The sequence below is a fragment of the Rhinoraja longicauda genome, chromosome 2, assembly GCF_053455715.1.
Source record: "Rhinoraja longicauda isolate Sanriku21f chromosome 2, sRhiLon1.1, whole genome shotgun sequence".
Lineage (NCBI taxonomy): Eukaryota > Metazoa > Chordata > Chondrichthyes > Rajiformes > Arhynchobatidae > Rhinoraja > Rhinoraja longicauda.
In genome coordinates this window covers 68,017,183-68,041,353 of record NC_135954.1, presented here as the reverse complement: position 1 = coordinate 68,041,353, position 24,171 = coordinate 68,017,183, and the positions used below count along the sequence as shown (strand labels likewise).

General features: G+C 37.9%; 3 protein-coding genes across 3 annotated transcripts; all 3 read left to right on the top strand.

Moving 5' to 3' along the window:
• The first annotated feature begins 5,214 nt into the window (after positions 1-5,214).
• LOC144609962 (homeobox protein Hox-A6) lies at positions 5,215-6,106 on the top strand. Its single transcript, XM_078428372.1, has 2 exons — positions 5,215-5,644; positions 5,847-6,106. The coding sequence occupies exons 1-2, from the start codon at positions 5,215-5,217 to the stop codon at positions 6,104-6,106; spliced, it is 690 nt and encodes a 229-aa protein (XP_078284498.1).
• A 2,011-nt stretch (positions 6,107-8,117) lies between these two features.
• On the top strand, positions 8,118-9,408 carry LOC144609953 (homeobox protein Hox-A5). Its single transcript, XM_078428360.1, has 2 exons — positions 8,118-8,694; positions 9,158-9,408. The coding sequence occupies exons 1-2, from the start codon at positions 8,118-8,120 to the stop codon at positions 9,406-9,408; spliced, it is 828 nt and encodes a 275-aa protein (XP_078284486.1).
• Positions 9,409-21,213: 11,805 nt separating this feature from the next.
• On the top strand, positions 21,214-22,394 carry LOC144609942 (homeobox protein Hox-A4). The gene is made up of 2 exons (XM_078428350.1): positions 21,214-21,721; positions 22,069-22,394. Exons 1-2 carry the CDS (start codon positions 21,304-21,306, stop codon positions 22,392-22,394), a joined length of 744 nt encoding a protein of 247 aa, XP_078284476.1. The 5' UTR covers positions 21,214-21,303.
• The last annotated feature ends 1,777 nt before the right edge of the window (positions 22,395-24,171 follow it).

The following is a 24,171-nucleotide window of genomic DNA, read 5'->3' as shown; positions in this document are numbered from 1 at the left end:
GGTTCGGATGTGAGAGCTTGGAGGCTTTTTTTTCGCCGCATATTTTGTTCCTTTTTCCCCTTCTCAGCGCACCGATTATTGCCCATGGAGCCTCAATACATCCAAGCTTTCAACACAGATCTCATGGCTGGCAACCACGAATTCCTCCACAGAAGGTGGAGCATTGGACTAAAAAGCGCCGGTTGCTATCCGCAGGGCACTTTCCTGCAAGTCGTCACTAAACGCCGCTGGCGGAATGCGAGAGCCATTGGCCTGGGCTGGAGCTGAACGGACAGCTGTCAAACTAACACGGACTCTACAAACACTCTCTCTGGGGCTGACTTAACCCTGCGCACGGCCTGAGCAGAGCCCGGGAAAGCCAGCCCTAGAGATCGATTCAGCGGCAAGGTAGGGCCCATTCGTCTTCGGTCACTTTGCAATTCCGAAAATATATATTTTCAAGATATTATGCTAAAACCTACTTTTAAAGATAATTTAATTTGTCAAAGTTAGAGTATATGATGTAAAAAGGACAACAACCTTCGAAATATCTAATTCCAAATTCTCAGTGGATATCCACTTAAAAACACTATTTGAATATTGTCAGTGGCTTCTTTTATCCTTTGGAATTGTGAAATATGCTTGTTTTATAATGCGTGTGAATAATACGCGGTACCTTCTGGTTGATCTGATCGACAACCGGCTTATGGATTCGAAGTGTTTGGGAAAAAGGGAACAAATATTGAAAAGTGAAGTGTTTTGCCTGATCGACATTGCTTTTAAGAAGAAGAATTCCGTGTCGTTTTAACAAATGCTGTTGCACATTTTATAGGTCGAGGAAATTCACCCACTTAAGTTTAAAATTAATAAGGTGCCGGTTGCAGCGATGGCGACGGGTTTCTTTCACCAATCAACTGATTATTTATTATGAATCGCCTTTTCTAACATTGCATAATTTGAATTTAACATGATATATATTTAAAACATTTCTATTATTTCTTTGAAAATTGTGTGATAACAATTTAATGAGCATTCTTTGCTGCCGTTCACTTCGAGGGTCAAACCGCAATTGTTAGCGGGTTATTTCTGTGCTGAAGTTGATCATGAATGAAAAAAAAAATCGAAGACATCCTATTTCGTGTGTGAGCACAAAAACGTGTCTGATATTGTTGGAGCTTAAAGCCGCGGTTGTCTTTCTGGCACTGAAACAGTGTTGTCTGACTTAAAATGTGAAAATGTGTGGTTATTGATGTTTGCTATCAGTTTTGGACTCGATGCTGCCATCGTGTGTTTGGAGTGCGAATAAACCAGCACAGCGTCTCTTGCTGGTCATATGTTGCTGATTAAATGGTTGAGTTCAGTTCTCAAATTAACCGTTATATAAGTTGTTTTGTGGACTCGTCCAGTAATTATCATTTTGCTTACCTCATACCTGAATGTTTCGAGTTTGATTAAAGTGCTGAGTGCAGCTTATTTTCACGAAATTATTGTTTTAAATGTTAAAGGTCTTCAAGTATGAGCGTTCATTTGCGCGCCGAATAATAACACTCACTCCTGTGAAGTGCATGTTTGGATCATGTAAAGATTTTGAATATTTGTACATCTGCAAAACACGCCCACTTTAGATATTGATCTCTTTTAAAAATCTTACGCGCAATTTATATGAAACGTAGCAGGTGATATGTTTTAGAAATGTTAAATGAAAGATCTAAGGAGTTTCTGATTATTGAAATCTGAGAGAAATAGATCCGTTTGCTCGAAATCCATGTACCCTAAATTGTAGTCCTAAATTTAATAATAATATGTGGTTAACGTGGAAAAATAGATTTTTTTTATCCCCTTAGGAGAGCGAAAGTGTGTGAATAAGAATTTTGCGAAGAATAAATTAACCCGTGCTTTACAAATAAGTTTAAAAAGCAGTGTTTTTTTCGATTAGCCGAGATTTCAGTGGACAGATAAGATTTGTTTTAAATATTGCAGACATAGTTTATTTAACATACTCTGCATATATCCAGGGGCTGCAAATACTACAATCATCATTAAAATACTTCCAAGATACGCTGCGTTTTTGGAAAGTGTTGCAATTGCCAGAAAATAATTAGGAGATTATAGTACCTCATGTTCTAATTAAATATCATAAAAATGAAAACATGTTAACAAGAGATGCGCATAGCAATAAGTAATATAAAGTGCCAGGTGGGTTGCCATCTTGAATCACGGCCTCGAATTTAAGAGTTTCAGAAACTGCGTTATTTTATTTAGAAAAAAATACGATGCGTGATTTAATGTGTGTTTAAATTATATTATATTACAAAATATCTATTAGGCAGGACAGTGATTATAACATTTTAAGTTAATTATTAGCACCAAACTAAGGCTTTAGATATATCTAATAGGCCACGATAAACGAAAGGTATTTATGACTGGAATTGCATCTGCTGCAACTGTTTAGGCTGGACTAGCCATAATTACCTCCAGAACGAAAAGATTTAGCCAAAATTTCCCTCTCATTAACTAGATGACAAAATCTAATTTACATATTTGTGTGGTTGGCAGTAATCAAACTTTGATTTTAAGAATGGACTGATATTCTTTTACTTCAAAGGTGCGAAAATTCCGAGCATTAAATTCTGGATTCAACGGGTTCGCAGTATGTTGTTTAATGTTATTATTAGGAAGGTTTTGCTGTTAGCAAACAAAATGTGCAAATACCTCAATGGAGAGAATAATTCAGAGTCGAAATATTTTAACCTTTCCCAGTCCAATTACCATCTACTTGTAAGTTACAACAGAAGAAAAATAATTGGGGCTGTATTTTCTAGATGATGCATGCAAATTAAAAAACAAAGAATCGAAAAGTGCAGTACACTATTCACATTGATTTACATTGTGTTCCTCCACAAGACAAACCTAGATTGTTACTGATTAATAATGTTCTGAGTTCTTCAGTTGAGATTTACCCCATTCTGTGTTCATACTCTCATTATGTTGCCTGGTTTTATCCAGTTTTCCTAAGACATGGTCCAGCAGCAATTGTGAAGTGGTTATTAACTATATTACTTAATAGAAAATAATAGCCATAGATTACATTTTGCCCTTTTATCCTTTGCCAACTTGTTAAAAAATCCCATTTTAAGTGTACAATGAGAGTTGTGGGATGGGAGGAGTTGGGGGGGGGGGGGGGGGTCGGGGGTTGGGAGGGGGTGCTTCGAAATCCTGCACTGATGCTTGAAGCACGAATTAACAAAAGCTTAAAATCATACCTAAAACAAATCATAAACAGAAAAGATCAAACGTGGACGAGATAATTTCAAATTTATTTAAATCGTATGTACATTTGCAAGAACAGGCACACATGAAGAATTGCAACACAAGGTACGATACCACAGCAGCAACTGAGGAAAGCGGCAAGCGTCGGCCTTTCATTAAGAGGATTCGAACTAGCGTGGTCTTGCACATTTCCCTCCACACTCGTGTTGCATTGATACTCACACCTCCAACAGCTACAGATTTTGATTTCGGTAGGCATTCCATTTTTAGCCGGTCTATATTTAGGGGAAAACAGGCACATATAAGCTTTCAGAGCTGAAAATTAATTATTCGAAGTATTTTAACAACTTGCAGTAAATGTAATAGATTCTTTCCCAAAAAGATTTATTTTTATGACTTAAAGATTCAAAATTGTCCGACTACTAAACAACCGCGTTTATCACTCGCCGTAACTTGCAATCATTGTCCTAAAATTGCTTTGTTTCTAGTTCGGTTACAGGGACTGCAACTGTATTTACCACAACACTTACATTATCCTTATTTACAATATATGAACCCATACTTTGTATATAGGTACTGTTTACACCAGCTCAGATATTTCGATCTCAATGTTACTATTGTTGTCAAGAAAAGAAATCTAACGAGATAATGAGATGTTTAGTAAGAAGCCTTTGGCTTCCGTCCTTTCACTGCGATCTGGTGCCGCGCTCAAGGCGCAGTAAGTGCTCTGTTATTCCAAAACACAAATGACTCCATCGAGATGTTCAAAAATGCCTAATTATTGCAAAAGAAACACTCCACTATTTTATGGTCGATAAAACCTTAACAGCGTGCAATTATGGAAAATCGAAGTTGGGATTTGGGGAGTATTAGCAAATTTCAATCGCGTGCAATTAAAATTACATTCTGATGGAAAGGAGGCCATATGCAGACATATCAACTATAAACCCAGCTTTTGTATGTTTGCAGGTCGGTTGGACGTTTGAATAATCTCCGTGAACGTTTTGTTAAATACTTTCCCCCAGAAGTACTGTAGTGTTTATATACCAAATGCACATGTAGATGCATGCACGCTTTAATGAAGAGCGCTGATGCAATAACAATCACTCCCACACACAATTACTGTGAAATCTTTCAAAGCTGAGATATGGCGTTGTGCTCTTCTGTTGGGATTTTCTTTACAGGAATATCAAAATTAAATCTATAAATCATCTTCCTGAATACATACTCTTGTTGCAATGTTCTTTCCTTTTTTACCAGGGTGAATTTACTAAAAGCACAAATCAGACTATTGGTGGTGAGCATCTTGTAGACGCTGTTATTCTTTACCGTATTTAAAATAGTTAAGGAAACAATATTCCATGGACTGATTTCTGATGTTTTCCAAATAGTCTCACAAGCTACCATGAAGGGATATTGTGCTTGCATAAAGAAAATGCAGAAATAAATGAAAAAAATTAACCTAATCTTACAACTGTGATTTACCTTACTAAACAACCATGTGCATTTTCATATAAAACACATCTACTGAAATAATAATTTGTTACTCTATTTCTTATTTTCTATCATCTGTCTTCTGATCACTGTTGATCCTGCTATTGTCGAATACGTAATGCAGAGTCATATTTCCATGTGTTAGGCAAGATGAAATATGTATGCATAGCTATATCCTGTAACCTAATAGGGTTCTCATTGGGCCACTAATATTCTATTAGAACCACCTCTGTTATAGTTCAGAACTGATTTGGTTGTTTGTAACTTTGCTAGCTCAGTCGTCGGATCTCCAGGGAGTTTTTTGAACTAAAGTCGTTTTCTATTGGCCAGACACTGATCAGCTGGTTATATTTGCTGCTGTCGCTTTGGCGCTCGGCCATCCTGAAACAAACCACCTCGATGACTACTAATAGCTAAACCACATTGTGTACTAATACATAACAAATCATATTACTACAGAGTGTGGAGCAAATGAGTTCGTATTTTGTGAACCCTACTTTCCCTGTTTCACTGCCCAGTGGCCAGGACTCATTCCTCGGACAGATCCCACTCTATACAACGGGCTATGATGCTCTAAGGCACTTTCCAGCTTCCTATGGGGCAACCACCCTCCAGGACAAGAGTTACTCGTCACCTTGTTATTATCAACAATCTAATTCAGTAATAGCTTGCAATCGAGCATCGTATGACTATGGAGCTTCTTGTTTCTATCCTGAAAAGGATCTAGCCAGTATTTCGCCATCCGGTAGTGGAAAGCATAGACCCCAGGATGACTTCTTTTCCTCAGACCAACATTACAAAACAGATTGTGCGCAAAACAAAATTTTAAGTGAAGAAGGAAACGACCGGAAGTACAGTACTCCAATTTATCCTTGGATGCAACGAATGAATTCAAGTTCTAGTGAGTATATTTTAGTAGAATACAATGTAAAAGAAAAAAACTTTACCTATAGACACTTAATTTCAACTTTACGAATAGAATGCAACGTATGTTAATTAAAATGTTTAAATGGAGTCAAATGGGATAAATGGATAATATGTTTCATTTGATAATATTACTTGTCGGCTTGAATTTTTTTGGCGTTTTTGTTTCCACCATGCAGGTTCTGTATTTGGGCCTCATGGGCGTCGAGGGCGACAGACCTATACACGATTCCAAACTCTTGAGCTGGAGAAAGAATTTCACTTTAACAGATATTTAACGAGACGCCGCCGGATAGAGATTGCCAACGCACTGTGCCTCACAGAACGTCAGATAAAGATCTGGTTTCAGAATAGGAGAATGAAATGGAAAAAGGAAAACAAACTTCTAAGCACAACAGAATCTAACAGCGAAGAAGCAGAAGATAAAACAGGGGAGTAAGAGCGCAAATTCAAAGGAAGTTATCCTGGGCCTTTCTGTTTGGTAGTGAGTTATTACATGCTCATTCTGCTAAACAGTTCAGAAAAAAATCGTATATCTGTTTGTTTTTGTTGTTCCTCCCCTTGAGCTTGTGTCTATGTATAATTGGTAGAGGAAGTGTTCAAATAATTCGCATTCCATAGGATACAATAATTATACGGTGTAGGATTAATTGTTTTATAAATGCGAAGTGTGAATGTTTCTGCTTCTCTAGTCGTTACTATGTGATGGGTTGCTCCACATATAATGATCCAGTTGTTTCAATGGATAGTTTGCTCCGTAGATATAATTTGACAGTCTTAAAATAAATGAACGTTGTAGATATGCCCATTTGCTAATGATACATATTGCATTGTATATGTCCATAATTTGCTTCCATGTTCTGTTATATTTGGCCAATTAAGAGGGCACAGTATTCAGTTAGGTCGAGCCATTCTTCCCCCCAACAAAGAAAACATTATATATGCTTTTATCTTGACATCGGTAGGATAAACCAAGCTAGGTTGGTAACGCTTTCGCTTTAAATTGAAGATAAAATGTCTTAAATATATATTAAGATATACATTAATATATAAGGAAAATAAGGTGCCCGATTTTTGAGAACTTAGCCTTTAACATAAGCTGCCGAAAACTTTTGTATTAAATAAGCTGTGAAAGGAAACTTAGCACTGTGAAATTGATCGGTAGATGTCCTTGTTTCAGATTGAAAAAATGGACTGTATACGTGGTAGGAATGACTATTTGGTTTCTGGGTCCATTAAATAGGGCAATTTTCACTAAATGCACAAGTAAAGACGTAGCTAGAGCCGCGATTAAATTATAAAACATTCTTCATAATATTTATTACAGAAAATCTAGAAATAGTATCAGACACAAAGCTTATGTTTTGATTAGGTAGATGACTATTTGGAAAGTGCGCTGCCTTTTGTTAGGTAATATATAGCATTTGCTAATCGAACCAACACAGAATGCTGCTTAAAAACATTATTTCCACATAAGTTGGATACAAAACACCGTTTATTTACCAGTTGAAAAGGAGTTCTGTTTTAGGATACAATATGTAATAAAGTAGATTGGAAAGATTTAAACGCATTTTCAACATACGTGACATGAGTTTTAAGAAAACGAAGGCTGGTTTGAGAATTTAAATGCGGGGTGGCTTCGAGATTTCCGCAGATGCACGAAGAACTCTAACATTATGAGCTATGCAGACAACATTAAAAAAAATTAAGCAACCTAAGAGAGGAAAATAATTAGCATTTTGATGCTGCACAATGCCGTTTCCACCCCTGAACTAATCAGCGATGACAGCCGAAGGGTGCGAAAATCGCAAAATGAACATCTAAAATTAAACCTAAATTTAAAATTTCAAAACAAACCAGTTACAAGAAAACGTCGAGTCCTGTCTCTATCATCATCAGCGCTAGCTTTTTTTTCTATATAAAAAAACAGCTCTCGTGGATTAAACAAATGTACTGATGTGCGGCGTGGATCTTTTTTTGAAAGATGCTCTTCTCATTGGTTTATGTGATTTATTCTACGAAATGTAACGGTTAAGTTTGAAATGTGTGGTAGCCTTAATTCGACCCGAGGCCGATTTCCCCGTTCATCAGAACCACAGTCACATAGCCTCAGTCTCCAGAGGGTGGCGCGCAAGGACAACCCAAAGCCAGTGCTGGGAGCAGCCGGCGCGCCCCCGTGCGCGTTCCCCTCTTCCTTTCTTCCTCGCAACCTTCCAATTTGTAGCCACAGTGCATGGATTTACCTCTAGAGGTCATCAGCGAGAATTTACGACTGGACAACAAAAGCACGTGATTCCAAGTCGTACCCCATATTTGGGTGCCTACGTAGGAGGGAACGAAGTACATGTCCCAGTCATTTCCATAATTCATCATAAATTGTGCAGGGTGCTAGACGCACAAACGACCAAGAGCCACAAATCAAGTAAAAAATAAATAAATAAAAAAATCAAATGAGCTCTTACTTTGTAAACTCATTCTGCGGTCGCTATCCAAATGGCCCGGACTACCAGTTACATAATTATGGAGATCATGGCTCGGTGAGCGAGCAATACAGGGATTCTGCAACGATGCATTCCAGCAGGTACGGCTACGGTTACAATGGGATGGATCTCAGCATTAGCCGTCCAGCATCTAACCACTTTAATGCCAGTGAAAGATCTCGAAGCTACCCTGCAGGAGCAACAACAGCAGCAGCAGGACCAGAAGCAGGAGCAGACACCAGGTACAACCAACCTGCCACGTCCACTCAATCTCCTTCACCTGACCCTCTGCCCTGCTCCGCCGTGGTCAGTCCGCCTGCCAGTGACAACCACCCCGGAATCAAAAACTCCATAGCAAGCCCAACTACCTCCTCAAATTCCAGCAGCAGCAGCAGTCAAATCAGTAGAGATGGGGTTGGCACGTCGCCTGGTACTGAGGATGACACCCCGGCAAGCAGCGACCCTCCAAGTTCACAGAACGGACAAGGCACAGCACAGCAGCAGCCTCAGATTTACCCCTGGATGCGAAAACTGCACATAAGTCACGGTAAACCACCTCCTCTTTCATCTTTGCGTTAGTGGAAGCTTAAATTACTTTGCAAGCTGTAAATCAAAACGCTAAATATATACGCTGAGATTTCTGTAAGGATCATATTTTTATAAGTTGTAATTATATTTGTAACCATTTGCATTTGGGGGCTAATATAAGGACAGTATCCAGTTACGTGTCACTAAGGTATGGGTAAATACGAATTGTTAGGTTGAAAAAGGTGTGGTTGATAATGAGACAGCTTCGGCCAAGTGGAGACTTTAACATTTTGTTCCAGTTAAGTTTCTAAAGTCATTTTACTATGAAGGCGCACAAGGAGCATAAAGGTTAATGTAGACAGGCGGGTGGTAGAATTTAGTCTTCTGCATTCACCTAGTGTTTATGTTTTCTTTAGTATATTTCATATTAGACTATGTACTGATTGCACTAAACAAAGGATTCATTTTTGTGTGTGTTACAGATAGTATGGGAGGACCAGAAGGTAAAAGAGCCAGGACGGCTTACACCCGATACCAAACCCTGGAGCTGGAAAAAGAATTCCACTTCAATAGATATCTGACCCGGAGACGACGGATAGAAATTGCACATGCTCTTTGCCTAACAGAGAGACAGATTAAGATCTGGTTCCAAAACAGGAGGATGAAATGGAAAAAAGATAACAAGTTAAAAAGCATGAGCATGGCCGCTGCAGGAGGCGGATATCGTCCTTGATCAATAGAAGCACTGGGCAGTAGCTGACCAATTAGCATAATGTCAATACAGTACTGACTTCCAAAACTCTTTTTCCCGTGTTACTTCTATGAAGAAAAGCATTTCCATGTTGCCGTATTCCAATCTTTGCATCGTTAGTCTGCTTTCTGGTCGTACTGTTGCCTGTACAAGTCATTGCTTACAGTATATTGTCTAGGAATAGGATAGCCTTGTGAATTATAGCTGTTTAACTTATTTATATTAATACAAGCGGTATTACTTGAAGTAACTGTATAAAATCGTCCAGTAAAATGTAATTCTGTGTTGCACTCTGCAAAAAAAAGTGTATGTATGTGTTAGTGTTGCTAAATGTCAAAATAGCTCCAAGCTTGCAATACGTATTTAATTTCAGACCATCGTCCTCTGTATTGGATATCGTGGTGTTAAATCACTGAAATGCTACCTATTCTGTGTTATTAGTGAGCAGTGAATTTTGTGAAGGGTATTGCGACTTTGAACTGTATGTCTATGCTGTGCCTTTGTATGACTTTGCACGAATTCCAATAAGTGGCTCTTAGCGCAGCGTCGGTGTATGTTTTTTTGTGACAAAGGATAACTATAAAGCCTAAAAGACTGGCAGTTTAAGAAATTAGTGATGAGCTTTTGTATTTGTTTTTAAAACTGACTGGAAGTTAAAATAAAGTTTCTATAGTAACTTTCCTGCTCTTTAGCCTCCCAAATAAGTATTTCTCTTGCATTTGTTGTCTTGTGCATTAAAATATTTCTACTAACTACGTTTAACATAGTTTTTGTCCAAACCTCATAAGAAAAGTACATGTTTGACCTATTTTCTTTAAACTTTGCCCCATTTCTCTGGATGAAAAGTCTGCAGATTGGTTTAGCGTAGGTATTGAAGTTGCGCAAACTTATAAAGGCGGGTCTTTAAGCAATGCATTTCAAATTTTCTTATTAGTGCAAATGGCGGAATTCGGTAGAAATTAGTACACTGAATATTTACGCCCGGTGCTAAATTGTAATATGGTGTTTTTTACGCATTTCGAAGTGAATACGTCCACCTCTTGAATCCCTTTTCTTGCGCCCTGATATTTGCGCACCGTTTGCTCAACTGTACTCCTGCTTAACGCCAATTTCTTTGTTGCTGCTCTTGCTGTTTTTGCATTTGAACAAACCCCTTGATAGACCTGATTTCTCTGAGACTCTATAGTGTGGGTCTGAGGAAAAATTGCACCCTGAAGCATTTCAAACACTTTGTCCCGCAGGTAGGCGATAGTCACGATCTCTCAACTCCCTGCTAAAGTGTAGCGTAAACCTTTTCCAACAGGTATTTTCACTTTACAGAGTTAACTTTACTTACCGCGACAAAGCAGGGCAGAAAAGTCACCACTTAGCTCCTGACAGCAAGGGGATCAGCACTTTCACCCTTTCTGCTGAGTGAGTGCTTGTCCTTTAAAGTTATAAACAGTAAACTTTTATACACCTCAGTTCCGGCTATATGACATTTGGGTGCCAAATGAATAGGGTTTTGTCTATGAATTAGATCGTAAAATCATCCATAGCACAGACTGATAGCCTCACTGGCTATAAAAAATCACGTGGTGTCATTAAAGTAAGTTTTATGGTTTTGGGGAGTTGACAACCAACAGTATATTCTACATAACATATAATCTCACTGACGCTGGACTTCATTTGGCTCCTTTGCAGATTGCGTGTGCAGACAAGCCACTCAAATGGCTAATCTTCTTGTTCAGAGGACTATCCACAGCTCCACCACTCCAGTATACAGGAAAGTTGTATTTTCTTGCAACACAAGGTAATTTTTGTTGAAATATTATCATTACAATTCGCAAAGAAATTTGGCCCAGTAGAACAGGCCTTAAGTAGCACCCAGAGTGCATTGAGGCAGAAATGAGTCTGGGTAAACTACCGATTCATTTCCTTCTGCGTTCAAATGAAGCTTCTACTTTACAAACTGGGTAGAAAATAAAAAGGACAGATTAGGCAAGGAAATAATTTTGAGAGAGGCGTTGGGTTCCATTAATAAAAATGTGTACAACAGGTTTTTTAAAGACACGATTATTTCTTACCAGAAGCTACTGGTGTTGTTCAGTGCCTTAATACTGTGGACAGAATATTCCTATTTCTATCCCGCAAGCTCAGATATGCTATTTTATTTTCTTATCTGTGATTGCTTGAGGGAAGTGTTATCCTGCTGTTGTGACAAGTCTCCTATTGGTGCTATTACTAAGTTTACATTTCAAATGTATTCATTGTCCTGCAATTTGGGAAGTTATGGGGCACTGATACTTTAATGAGTAGGATTATGTGTTGCTTGAAGAGTTCCAATATAAACTCAGTCGGCAGACATGGTCTGATTAAAGTAAACAAAGTGTACTACATGATTCTTTCACACATTTAGGCAAAACATTCTCTTCCCCAACCCCCTTCACGAAATTGAACTTTTATGACGACAATCATCATTCCTTTGGGGAATTAGAGAACGTAACTTAAAGGTGTAATTTTGGGGAAAAAAACTTATTTGCGACCCATGATGAGGCATGTGTGCGAATGTAACACATGAATTGTTTAAAATAGTGAAATACAGCCAATGGAAGGACTGCTACAACTTTAACAGTAACTATTGTAAGATCAACATTGTTGTTGGTGAATTGCGGGTTTCCCATAGTAGTGGCTGACGAACCATAAACTTTATGACCGATTTTTCATTCTTTGAAGCTTCCGCTGGTCTAGTGTGTAGAAGGAGACTTCCATGTATAATCTATGACTGCATGAAGAGACCATTTCTGAACTACGAAAATTGTTTCCCCAATTGAGAACACAATTTATTACCTTCTATGGATATTCAATTTTCACTTAAAAACGTCTAAGGCAGCCTATGGTGAATGAAGTGGAGTTGGTAGGCGGCCACACGATTAAAGAGGTTGAAAGCAATTACTCTCCAGAACTTCCACTCAAAACATTCCACTGCAATTAGGTCCATTTTACGATGTGCTATAAAAAATCCAACAGTAAATAAAGGAAATCGCCCCCTGTATCAGTAGAGCAGTTCCGGATCGGCCATGTCAATCGCGTCAATCTGTTGTAATTTCCTTTGTATTAGTTTACATTTAAATATGACAGTTTAATATATCATCTGTCCGGATCACTTAAATTCCTCTTATAACAAGACGAAACGATGTTTAGTTTCACTCGCTGCTGGAGTGGCACTCAGACCAAGATTACTTGTTACTTATAACAGTTATTACTGAATTACTTGAACTAAATCCTTAACATCAGTGATAATAAATTATTTCGTTTCAGACTATACCCAATGTATTTGATATCATATGCGGAACTTAAGAATACATTTCATTAAAAAAAGAGCCTCCAAAATGGGCAAACAAGCTGGAGGGGCATAATGTAGGGCTAAAGGATTATATATATGCTGTCCAAAATGGTAACCGCACACATTTGTGCAATGCAGATATTCTGTGGGGACCAATGGTACCGAATGGTTTATGGTTCTTTTCTAAAAGAGGTAGCATCAAGGTAGCGTTCCTCCACAGCCTTCCTTCCATTTTCACTAAATTGTGGGTATGTATGTGTGTATGTGTGAGTGAGAGGAAAGGGAGAGATAGGGTGAGATAGAGTGAGTGAGTGAGAGAGAGAGAGAGAGAGAGAAAGAGAGAGAGAGAGAGAGAGAGAGAGAGAGAGAGAGAGAGAGAGAGAGAGAGAGAGAGAGAGAGAGAGAGAGAGAGTGAGAGAGAGAGAGAGAGAGAGAGAGAGAGAGAGAGAGAGAGAGAGAGAGAGAGAGAGAGAGAGAGAGAGAGAGAGAGAGAGAGAGAGAGAGAGAGAGAGAGAGAGAGAGGGAGGGAGGGAGAGAGAGAGAGAGAGAGAGAGAGAGAGAGAGAGAGAGAGAGAGAGAGAGAGAGAGAGAGAGAGAGAGAGAGAGAGAGAGAGTGATGGTGGAGAGAGAGAGATGTTTAACTACTTTCTGAGGAGAATTGTGTGTGTTTTCCTTTCAGATGATTTCTTTCTATGGTTTGAGGCTGCTATTTTACGTAACGATATTTTTCTTTAGAAACATGGGTTCATTATTGGGGTGTCTTTTACGAAATTGTTCTTCAAGAAGACCCTTGGCCAAAGACATAACACGCAGTACAAAGGCAATCTGTTCAGTGAGTCAAACATAAATTATCAATAAATTCAATTTCCGACAGGACAGAATATTTAATTTGAAATTATAATGAATCAAATTTCCCTTAAAAAGCTGTTTTGCAATGTAGAAATCTGATATAACTGCAAAAATATTTTAGATTCTTAAATAAGCTATTGGTTAAGTTTCAGTTGAGGCAATTAATTCAGAGCTGTAACGTATCATATCTTTACCCTTTAACACGCCATCTCATTAATCGATGATTAAAATTAAAAGCAGCCTCTGTGCCACTCAGGCAACTATTCTCTTATCGCGGTAAAAATATAAATGTAAAACAAATGAAAGGTTGTGAGTGCTAAAGAGATGGACGCCATAAAATCTGGAATGCGACGTGCTTACGTTTCGTCTGTGCTAAGGGCATCGAAAGGGCACCACGTTCTTCAATTGAAATGTATGCTAGTTTTTCTGTGGATAGAATAGAAGTTTCCCAAAACTGTACACATGAGATTCTTTCTCACATGCAGAGCAAGGTACAGGCAATTTAATGGTGCAATTTAAAAGTTATGTATAAAACGAATGCAACTTTATATTATGCGACACACTTCTGGGGGCCCCCTTCAGCGGATTTTGGGTTGTTGGGGGTTGGAAAGGACGTCTAGCAGTATTGAGATTTCCTATTTATGAGTAAAGTAAGATAATTGATTTGCCATTCATTGCAGCACAAAATAACCTGGAGAGTAAGTGGTAATATTCATGTTTATGAACATTATGCGTTACCACACAGTTCACCCAAAGGGTAAATACATATAAATGTAGGTGTGAGAATATTATCCACGTGGTAGTCTAACTCATAATGTTCGATTACCCAGCAAGCTGAATAAGTGTTTTGCCGACTAATTTCCTTCTTCAGTTGTAATTAGTTTACCTGTTTGACTTTTAACGATATAGTTAGATGAAATATCTGAATTCTAAAAATGAAGGATATTAACCGAAAGTAACACACATATGTTCTCAGGGCTTGTGTCGTATTCAAATTTTATTTCTTTATTTGTATGAGGTCCCTTGATACGAAGGTTCGTGGTATTAACTGTATTTCAGTTGAGACAAATAGTGATCTTAAGAAATAGACTGTTATTCAAAACGCTGCCATGATTTTTTCACCCGTAAAGTTTTTACTGCAGTATGACCTTGCAGAAAAAGAGACCTTGTTAAGTGCCCCCTGAAATGGTTTCATTAATAACTGCTGTGTTCGCTGGTATGGTAGATATAATAACGGCCTGAAGAATTACGTACTTTTCATTATATCCTGCTGCAGTAGGAAGGGGGGGGGGGCATAGGTGGATTCACTAAATAAACCCTATTGTCTTTTATTTTATTGCCAGTGATTTGTCCGTCATAAAATAAAAAGTGTGTGTGTGTGTGTGTGGGGGGGGGGGGGAGGGGGGGGGGGGGGAGGGGGGTTGTGTGTGTGTGTGTGTGGGGGGGGGGGGGGTTGTATAGGAGAGTACAAAATAAATTCTCATGCACACCTTCTCTAAATATGATAACGTTGCCCAACGATAGAAATAGCAATATGAATGACTTGTGTTTATGCTTTTGCATTTGTTAACGCGCTTAGTTTGTTAAGGAAGGAAAGGGTAAATTGAAACAATCTTTTGGAGAAAGTTTAGAATCACACAAAAAGAAAATGTAACAAAGTTTATTATTTCCCCTCTTCCTTTTGATATTTAATGTTTGTAGTTGAACTTAAGATAATTCGTAGTATATATTTTCTTCAGAACGAACCATCAAATTAATCTGTCTTGGCAAGGGACGTAACAATGTGTTCCTCTTTTGCTAAAATATACAATTTGGATTTGAATCGTTTTATGGTTTGGGGGATTTTCGTTCCTTAAATCACAGAGGATATGTTTTCAGAAAGGAAAAAATAAGGAATTGAAGAAAATGGTATCTGCACACTCTGCGACTCGCCAGCAGAGCTCGCTTTAGACCAAGTTCACAGTCAGTTTTAGCATGGGCTGAGAGCTCACGTATCCATTGTTCTATCTGTGTAACAGGGAAAAAAACGAAAATGCTAAAGTAAACTCACGCTAAATTGGTTTGTTTTTTTCGCTGTGCTATCTATAATTACATCGGCTGGTCGCTGCAATAAAAAACTTACCCAGTTTGGAACATCCAACAAAATAAGGAAGCACTTGAATGAACAGCTTGCAGACTGTTGAGGTTCATGCCATTTTCGAGATTAAAGGAGCGCTTCACTTATGGGGGAGCAGGGTGGGAAGAGGGCTGGGTGAAGGGCAGAGGGGGAGGGGGTGGGGGGGGGGGGAGGGGGTTCTTTTAGCCTTCCCAAACTTGAAATTAGCCGTACTCATGAAAATAGTGAACGAAAAGGGATATTATTTAGTCCCCAGTGGTGCTTTGAAAAAGGCTCCCTGTACGGTGGTTGGCAGGGCGGTACAACTATAGGTCAAAAAGTTGAGGGTCAAAAGTTTACGTTTTGCACGACTTGCAATCATCTGCTCAGACAGAGTTTGATGTCAATGTTACAGCACGATCTTGACTATCAGCACAAAAGATAAAATTGCTTTGAGTTACCCGTGTATCATGCTATGGACTCCAGGTGAACCCGAGCGACTGAACGACCTCAATTACTGACGAAAGGAAAGAAAAAAATGTTCTTTTCATGATCGAGACACATTGTATTTCATATTGAATAATCGACTACGGTATTTTTCTATCCTCTGTGTAAATGTATCAGGTAAATCTTCAGTAACTGTACAAAAACCAAACGACTTTTGTCGAAAAAAATACATTGTTTTACTTAGATTCTCATTTTTCTGCCTGAAAACCATTTTTAGGGGTTAAGATGCAGCGGCAGTCTGCCTGTCGAATTCCACTATACAGCAGCGTACACAATCTACCCCAAGGCAAAGATCGACCAATTAGATTTAGATTCAGAGAAACCTTCTTGCAAAAAAAGAAATGTAGAACAACTGCTGCTAATTTAGAATTAATGAAGACTTCACAGGTACATATGTTTGAAATGACATCTTGTTTAAATCATAAATTTATATAGGTATGTGGCCTATGCAATACTTCATTTAGTTCCGTTTTGCTCACTTGATTAGAAATGTAGCCTTTAAAACCAAAACGTCGCATCTACTGTTGTTTACATTTTATTTACATCCTTGAAAACTTTTATTTATTTGAGCAAGTATTTGACGAGGACTTTCTCTCTTATTTTTTCACCGTTAAAATATATAATAACAAAGATATACACATGGAACCATTATAGATTCATGGCTAATGCTAAAAATGTTTTGCAGATTCATGTTGACTATGCTTGTGGTGTTCAAAGTAAAGGATTGAATCAGAGAAGGACAAATGTTGTCTAGGGCATTAAATTCAGATATACCGAATATCTGGTCATATTTAGTTGCACTGTTGCCGTTTGGTCGTATTAAAGATAGAGATCGAGTACATTTTACATAAAGATATTGTTAGAAACCATAAAGCATTAACATATATGTTTGTTAGATCTCTGGATTTTCACGGTAGCAAGTTACAAGCAACGGGATACAATGTATTTCGCAAAACAACATTACAGTTCTATCTTGGAACTAGAGAATGCGTGCTTTCGAAAATCATTGGCACACAGGTAATGGGTTAGTTTCAAGAAAGAATAGAAATTACAGAGATAAACGAGAATAATGCTCGTCACGAGCAGGCCAAATGGCATACCCCGTATAGCGAGAGTTTACAAAAAGACGAACGATTTCATATGCGGTAAGAAAATAAATGCATTATTCAGTAGGTAAAGAAGCCATCTTTACTCGGAGTTTATATAACCTTCTTCTTCCCCCACCCCACCCGATCGCATTCCTCTTAAAACACATAATATCCATTTACAATACAGATTTCAACCTACATTCACTTAATGTATGTATGGATAAATACGAATAAAGTTGCTGACAGAGTAAGTAACAAGCGTATAGTGAGGTCGTATGTTTTGGTGAACGAGGAGAACGGCATGTTATAGTGCAACAAATAGAAATAAAGAGAAGAGGGAAATCGATCATGCATAAATTGACCTTTATTTCCACCCCTAAAGAAATGATCGGAAACTTATTTCAAACGAATAATTTCGTTTTACAATGTTGACACTTGTTACTAGAATAGTTTGTAAGGAATTAGAACATATTCCTAAACAGCAATAGAATGGATTGGGAACACTCGACCGGTGAATTTGAGGGGGAAAAAGGACTACGTGTCACAATTTTAAAACTGAGTTTTATATATTAAAAGCGATGTTTGCCTAAAATAGCTTTATTTTAGGAGGACCTTCTCAAATGAAATGTTGAGGATTAAGTATGGAACACTTAGCATAGGGATGGGAGCACAAATGAGAGGATTGAAATTAAATGCAGATGTCTTAGTAAAACAATGCAGCTCTTTGTGCAACTTTTTTGAAAGTTAAAATTAATTTCAAATTCCTAAAAGCAAATTATCCGATCACGGATCTTGTTAAATATTCGTCAGTATAGTCCCGATTTGTTTTTCTCTCTGTTCATCAAACAGATATTTACAGAGCTATTGGTTTTATTTCACTCGAAGTTGTATTTACAAATGTTTAAAGACGGCTATCGAATAGGCTACATAGACTATATAGGCTGTATAGAACCCATGCTTTTTGGTTACTTTCTCCCCTCCACAAAGGTAATGACCTGGGCAAAACACCCTGGTATTTGAAAGAGCACTATAGGCCTTTTAGAAATGGCTAAGTCCAAGGCCGAGGTGAAATTCAGGTCACCGCGTCTAACAAATATGAAAATGTCGCCTCACGAATGGCACGCCTTGTTACTTAACAAAGACTGTCAATGTATAAGATTAATAAGAAACAAAATGCACACGGTGTCACTTTTCGGTCACTTCCAAACTTAGCTTCGCGTATCCCTTACGAAATCCAATTTCATTGAATAAAACCTTTTGTTTTGTTTCCCGGGTCGAAGTCCAATAAATGCACAGTTGTGCAGCTCTGTGGGATGCGGTGCAAGCTTGCTCGAAGATGTATCTTCGAAATGTACAATTTTATTTGTTTTATTTTGTTTTTGACTCGGACTCCGGCTGTTTTGACCATATGCCCCAGATAGAGATGGGAAACAAGTATATTTTGGCATGATACAATCTATTTGACAAACCCGTGCAGTGCAGATGGATTCGGACGGTTAATGAAGAAAATATGGCACCCTTAATCAACTAAACTACTGATTTGCTGTTCGGAAGAGTTAAGGCTGGTAAAGTGTAATTTCCGATTTATTAAACCGCGAAACAAATCTTTCATTCAGTACCACAGAACTTGGATTCTCTTTTATGTGAAACGGATTTCATCACCACGACTCTTTTTTAAATTAAAATTTGATGCGTTCTTAAAATGCCCATGATTTGGAAATGTCGTAAAAAGCGTTAACTTTGCCTTTCTCTTTAAAATGGCTGTAAATCTAGCCCTGCAGTAAAAATGTCAAACGTGCAAGCAGGCGAGGTAACACTTGGGGGTCTTGGCTCCATCTCTGTTTATTATGAAAAAAATGCTCTGGCGACTGACCTGCATTTGGTCTTCTTCAGAAACGCCCTGTGTTTATACGACGAGCCTCTAATTCCCTATTTTTCGACAAAGAGCGTAAATATAGACATGGCCCAAGCTAATTACAGGACTGCTTTATTTACTGTCAAGTTACTTGCTCGGTGCACAGCGATGCACCCCAAGCCTGCTTAAGAGAAGGTGGGGACACACACACACACACACACACACACACACACACACACACACACACACACACACACACACACACACACACACACATATCTTTTTAGGAAGGTTGTCAGAATAAAGGTTTTGTTTGGCAAGAACTAAGATTTTATGAACATAATTTCGACAAAATTATTTCGTGACATTTTCAAACAATATTATATACTGTTTAAATGGGCACATTTAGTTAAGTTATTCTCGTGGTATGTAAAATAAAATCGCACAAGATATTTGAATTGTCCCGTACATAGTTTCTTTGAATAGTGAGCAGTGAAAATAAGCATGTATTTATTACACCGAAAGTCAATTGATTTTACAGCTTGGTGTTTAATTGAACGCGTTCTAATGGACGATTACACTGCGCTGCAAAACAGGGTGGGTTGGTAAATGTACTCTACTAACTACGTGTTCCAGTGGTTGGAAAAGATTCACTCTCATAAAATGTGCGCTAATGTGTCTGGATGCAGTGTATCGTCCAACACATAAAATAGAGAGTTTAACGCTTCCTTTATTGACAAGAACGAATGTTATGAATCACTTTTATTACAGTCCAGAAAGCATATTTCATATGATTACTTTGGAAATATAACGCGCAATGCACCAACTTGGCACTTTTCTGTTATGGCAATTCCTTATTGCGTTTATTTGGGATAGAACTGAATTCGACTATAAGCATGGAAGAATTTTAATCAGGTTAACCAATCTAAAAAGCTAATTAGTTTGTTCAATTTTGCGCAAGTTATTATTGCCTTTTAAAAAAGGAAGTAGACATTAGAAGGTATTATCTAATATTACTGGTGCTTTAATCCAATTCTATAACAGGTGACATATATTAAAATTGCATTTTCTTCTCATTTTGTTTTCATGCAGACGTGAACAGGAAATGATAGAATTACTTGGAATTCATTTCTTTAGCTATTAGCTTTACAGGAAGATAAAATAAGCAACTTTATTTCAAAATTCAAATGTGCAAAATTGACAAAGTTTATTGAATTCCCTGCAATAAAGATTCATTCAAATTAATCGCTTTACTGAACAGTTGTGCTGAATGCATTCCCTTTTTATATAAAAGTTATGCAATCACTATCCACGTTTACTGGGCATTTCCAATAACAATGTTCGTTTCAGCCTTTTTTATTTCACGCAACACAATTAAATCAGTTTTTTAAAAAGCAATCGAACATTAAACTGACAGTTTGTTTTAACAAAATTTTATTATGTCATGAAGGAATACCAATTGATTACATAACGTTTAGTAATATGCATTAAGTAAACATAACAAAATCTTCCGACGTTCGCTGGGGTCATCGAATATTTAGCGAATGTGATTTTACAGCAGGTTCTGCAGTATGATATTCGAAAAGCCCCATGTGTTATTATAATAAGCATAATATTTTCAGGATTTTATGGGAGTTCTTCTTTCAAGGAGAACTCAGAATGCCTTTAATAGCATAATTGATTTCCAAATCCTCTTAACTTCCCACCGAGAAATGGGCGAAACTTGTTTATATAGCCGCATTTTCGGGAAAGAATAAACTATTTCAGACATTATCAGACCGCTGTTGATGTTATCTTGTGATATTTCCGCGTTATCATATATTTTACAAATATCTGTTTCGATAATATATCGCAACATCATTGTATGTTTTAAGTTATTTTACTTATTTTCCTGACTATTTCAGTTCCTTTTTTCTTTTTATGCGGCAATGTAATTTCAGGGAAACGAGATTTTGAATGATAATATGGATTTTTTCACTGGACTCCATGCATTCATCATTGGTGTATTTCCTTATCCGGGACCCACTGCCACTCTTCCCATTGGCTGCCGGCATCACATGGACAGCTAACTTTATACACTTGACAGCAAGTAGGAGGGTTTTATGGAACAGAAAAACGACAACGCGAGAAAAATTAGTATTTTGCACTTCAGAAATTAATGACCATGAGTTCGTTTTTGATAAACTCCAACTACGTTGAGCCAAAATTTCCACCTTGTGAGGAATATTCTCAAAATAACTACATACCAAGCCAATCTCCTGAATACTACGAGCGGCCGCGGGACACTGGATTCCATCATGAGGCACTATACCCACAATCAAACTACCCAGAGCCGACCTACAGCTTCAACAATGTCCAAGGCACTGGCAACCAAGACATGTCGCAAAGAGGTCACATCCAGTCGCAGGCTAGCGTCCAAAATCACATACCGAGACAGAATCAGCTCTGTGAAGTGGTCCCAGTAGCCACACCAGCTTTGTGTAGCCAAAACGCGAAAAATGCCACTGTCCAGAAGGGTACTCTCAGCAAAGAGCCCATAGTTTATCCGTGGATGAAGAAAATTCACGTTACCAACGGTAAGTAACTAAAGCTAACTGAAACAATTAAAATTCACTTGAAATCGGATGTGCGGAACCCTTTCTGTAACTAGCCCTTTCATGAGATTTACGATCACCTAACAGTTAGGTCGGTAATTACAGAGCCCATAAATTTGATTGCCCTGGATCCCGCTTCTGGCCATGTGTCTTTGATGCTTTTCTAACCTAAATACCCAGAGCCATTTTATTGCAGTAGATTGTTCTCCGTTGTCAGAACACTTGACAAAAAACTCTGACTTTTATAACCTTCATTCACGTGCATTTAAACCCATTGTCAGATTCGTGCTTGTCTCTGTATTTATGTTTGGTTACTTTTTTTTGTTCAGTGAACCCAAATTACACTGGAGGAGAGCCCAAACGGTGTCGAACTGCTTACACGAGACAACAAGTATTAGAGCTGGAGAAGGAGTTCCATTTTAACCGTTACCTAACCAGGCGTCGACGCATTGAGATTGCACACACTCTTTGCCTGTCTGAACGCCAGGTGAAGATCTGGTTTCAGAACAGAAGGATGAAATGGAAGAAAGATCACAAACTGCCTAACACTAAGATGCGTTCTGCTAGCTCATCGTCTTCTGCAAGCCAGCAAACACAAGTATCCTCCCAGGGCCCACAACCAGATGGTTCAGCACCAAATGCATCAAGCCTATAGCTGCTTCACGTCTCCAACCCCTCTCCCACAACATAGTTTGGACCAAAATGTGTTTGCCACATAATTGACTTGAACGGGGAAGGATTTCTTGCAATGAGAATTTTCTTCCAGGAGATATGCTACTAACCTCATTAGGTCAAGCATTTCTATTGTGTTAACCCATTCTCAGCAGACTTTTAAAATGTTTTCTGTTTGATTGGGTACGTTCTGTATCCTTCATTACCCCCACATGAACCGATGCGAAGTTCTGTCAAAATGGCTTCTACCATGATATTCAAAGCAAAAAGAGCAAAGGACCGTGAATATTAGACATCGTGAAGAACTGTAAGCGTCATCATTTCAACTAGTGTAGTCTGTTGAAATATTTGTGAGAATATAAGGATAAACATGTTTTAGAAAATGAGAAAGGCAGCAATATTTGTGGATGTGGAAATGGTTTTTAGAGCAAATAAACTGTTCAGATGCTACATATATAGGAAATAAATTATGTCGCCAGCGTTATTTAAAGTGTTTTCTTTATTTTAAATCTGTATCCTCTATATAGTTGTGGTACTGATATCAGTATACGAATGTGCAAGGAGCTTATTCAGAGATTTCAGACGAGTTGTTGTATATTTCACAGTTTTGGTACAGTCCAAGTGTGACAAAACTGTACAAATCATTGGTAAGATTTGTGTATTTTCTGTGGATATTTCAGTGTGCTATGTGCAGTGCCAAAATGTTGCTAAAATTGAAGACACAATTTACAGTGTAAAAAAAAGCCCAAGGCTTTAAATAAAATGTTAATTCGTGGACCATCTCTGTTCTTACGTGTGCAATTTACTTGCAGTCAGGATGGAATAAACATACCAAAACGAAGATTTCTTTCCACACCAAAACATGACCATACATTTCAATGATTTTTTAAAAATGGTCACATTCTTACCCTAGCAATGCAGATTTCTAAAAAAATGTAAAAATAGGGTGTGATTCCGAAGAATAACAGCGAAAGGGGATAAATTATAGTCTAGGTCTATAATTCATCTTTCTACAGCCTATGCACATCAAGTTCTACGTCACTAGGTCGTAAATAATGCAGTAAAATGTGAAGCAATCAAATAATAAGTCATCTACAAGGTTGCGAATGTCCTTTTATAACCCTAATTGTTGTATTTCTGATACTGGAAGAGGGTGTAATCACGTGAAATTAGTTTTAGATGGACTTGCATCCATGGGCCTGAGACGTTACATTTAAAATGCGATATCAATGCTTAAACAACACTCATTCTCTGGGGCCGGGGAAACTTAAATTGCCAGAGTAAATACGCGAATATTTGCTGTGACACAATTTTGTTCACCTTGTTGAAAGGGGCTAAATAATTAAGCAACAATTATGTAAATATAAAGTCCTAGTTGATGATTTCTAACATTATGATAATCTAATCTGTTCGATTATATTATCTGCTTGAAAAAACCCCACAGATATCATGGCTCCTGAAAAGCAGGCTAACCGCAGTATTTTTGTGAAACAAATGATGCATTCTTCAACATCCTGATGCCGATTTTCATACATGGCTTTGTCGTAGCAATTGTATAAAATTCACACTGGAAAGATTCATTCCTTGTTTTTATTTTTCTCTGCAAATTTTTGCAGATAATATGAACTAACGATCTCAATATACTCTGTGCACCCCATGAGTGGTGTGGTAAATATAATTAAGCATGTTGCAGTCATTTCCTCCCAAAATTATTTTGCCTAGAAACTGGAATACTCTGTAGTTATGCAAATATTTCCCAC

Bases quoted from the DNA above. Each gene is read 5' to 3' on its own strand.
- LOC144609953 (XM_078428360.1), top strand. From the start codon at position 8,118: ATGAGCTCTTACTTTGTAAACTCATTCTGCGGTCGCTATCCAAATGGC. The intron at 8,695-9,157 runs GTAAACCACCTC...TGTGTGTTACAG, and splicing joins AAAACTGCACATAAGTCACG to ATAGTATGGGAGGACCAGAA.
- LOC144609942 (XM_078428350.1), top strand. From the start codon at position 21,304: ATGACCATGAGTTCGTTTTTGATAAACTCCAACTACGTTGAGCCAAAA. The intron at 21,722-22,068 runs GTAAGTAACTAA...TTTTTTGTTCAG, and splicing joins GAAAATTCACGTTACCAACG to TGAACCCAAATTACACTGGA.
- LOC144609962 (XM_078428372.1), top strand. From the start codon at position 5,215: ATGAGTTCGTATTTTGTGAACCCTACTTTCCCTGTTTCACTGCCCAGT. The intron at 5,645-5,846 runs GTGAGTATATTT...TCCACCATGCAG, and splicing joins ACGAATGAATTCAAGTTCTA to GTTCTGTATTTGGGCCTCAT.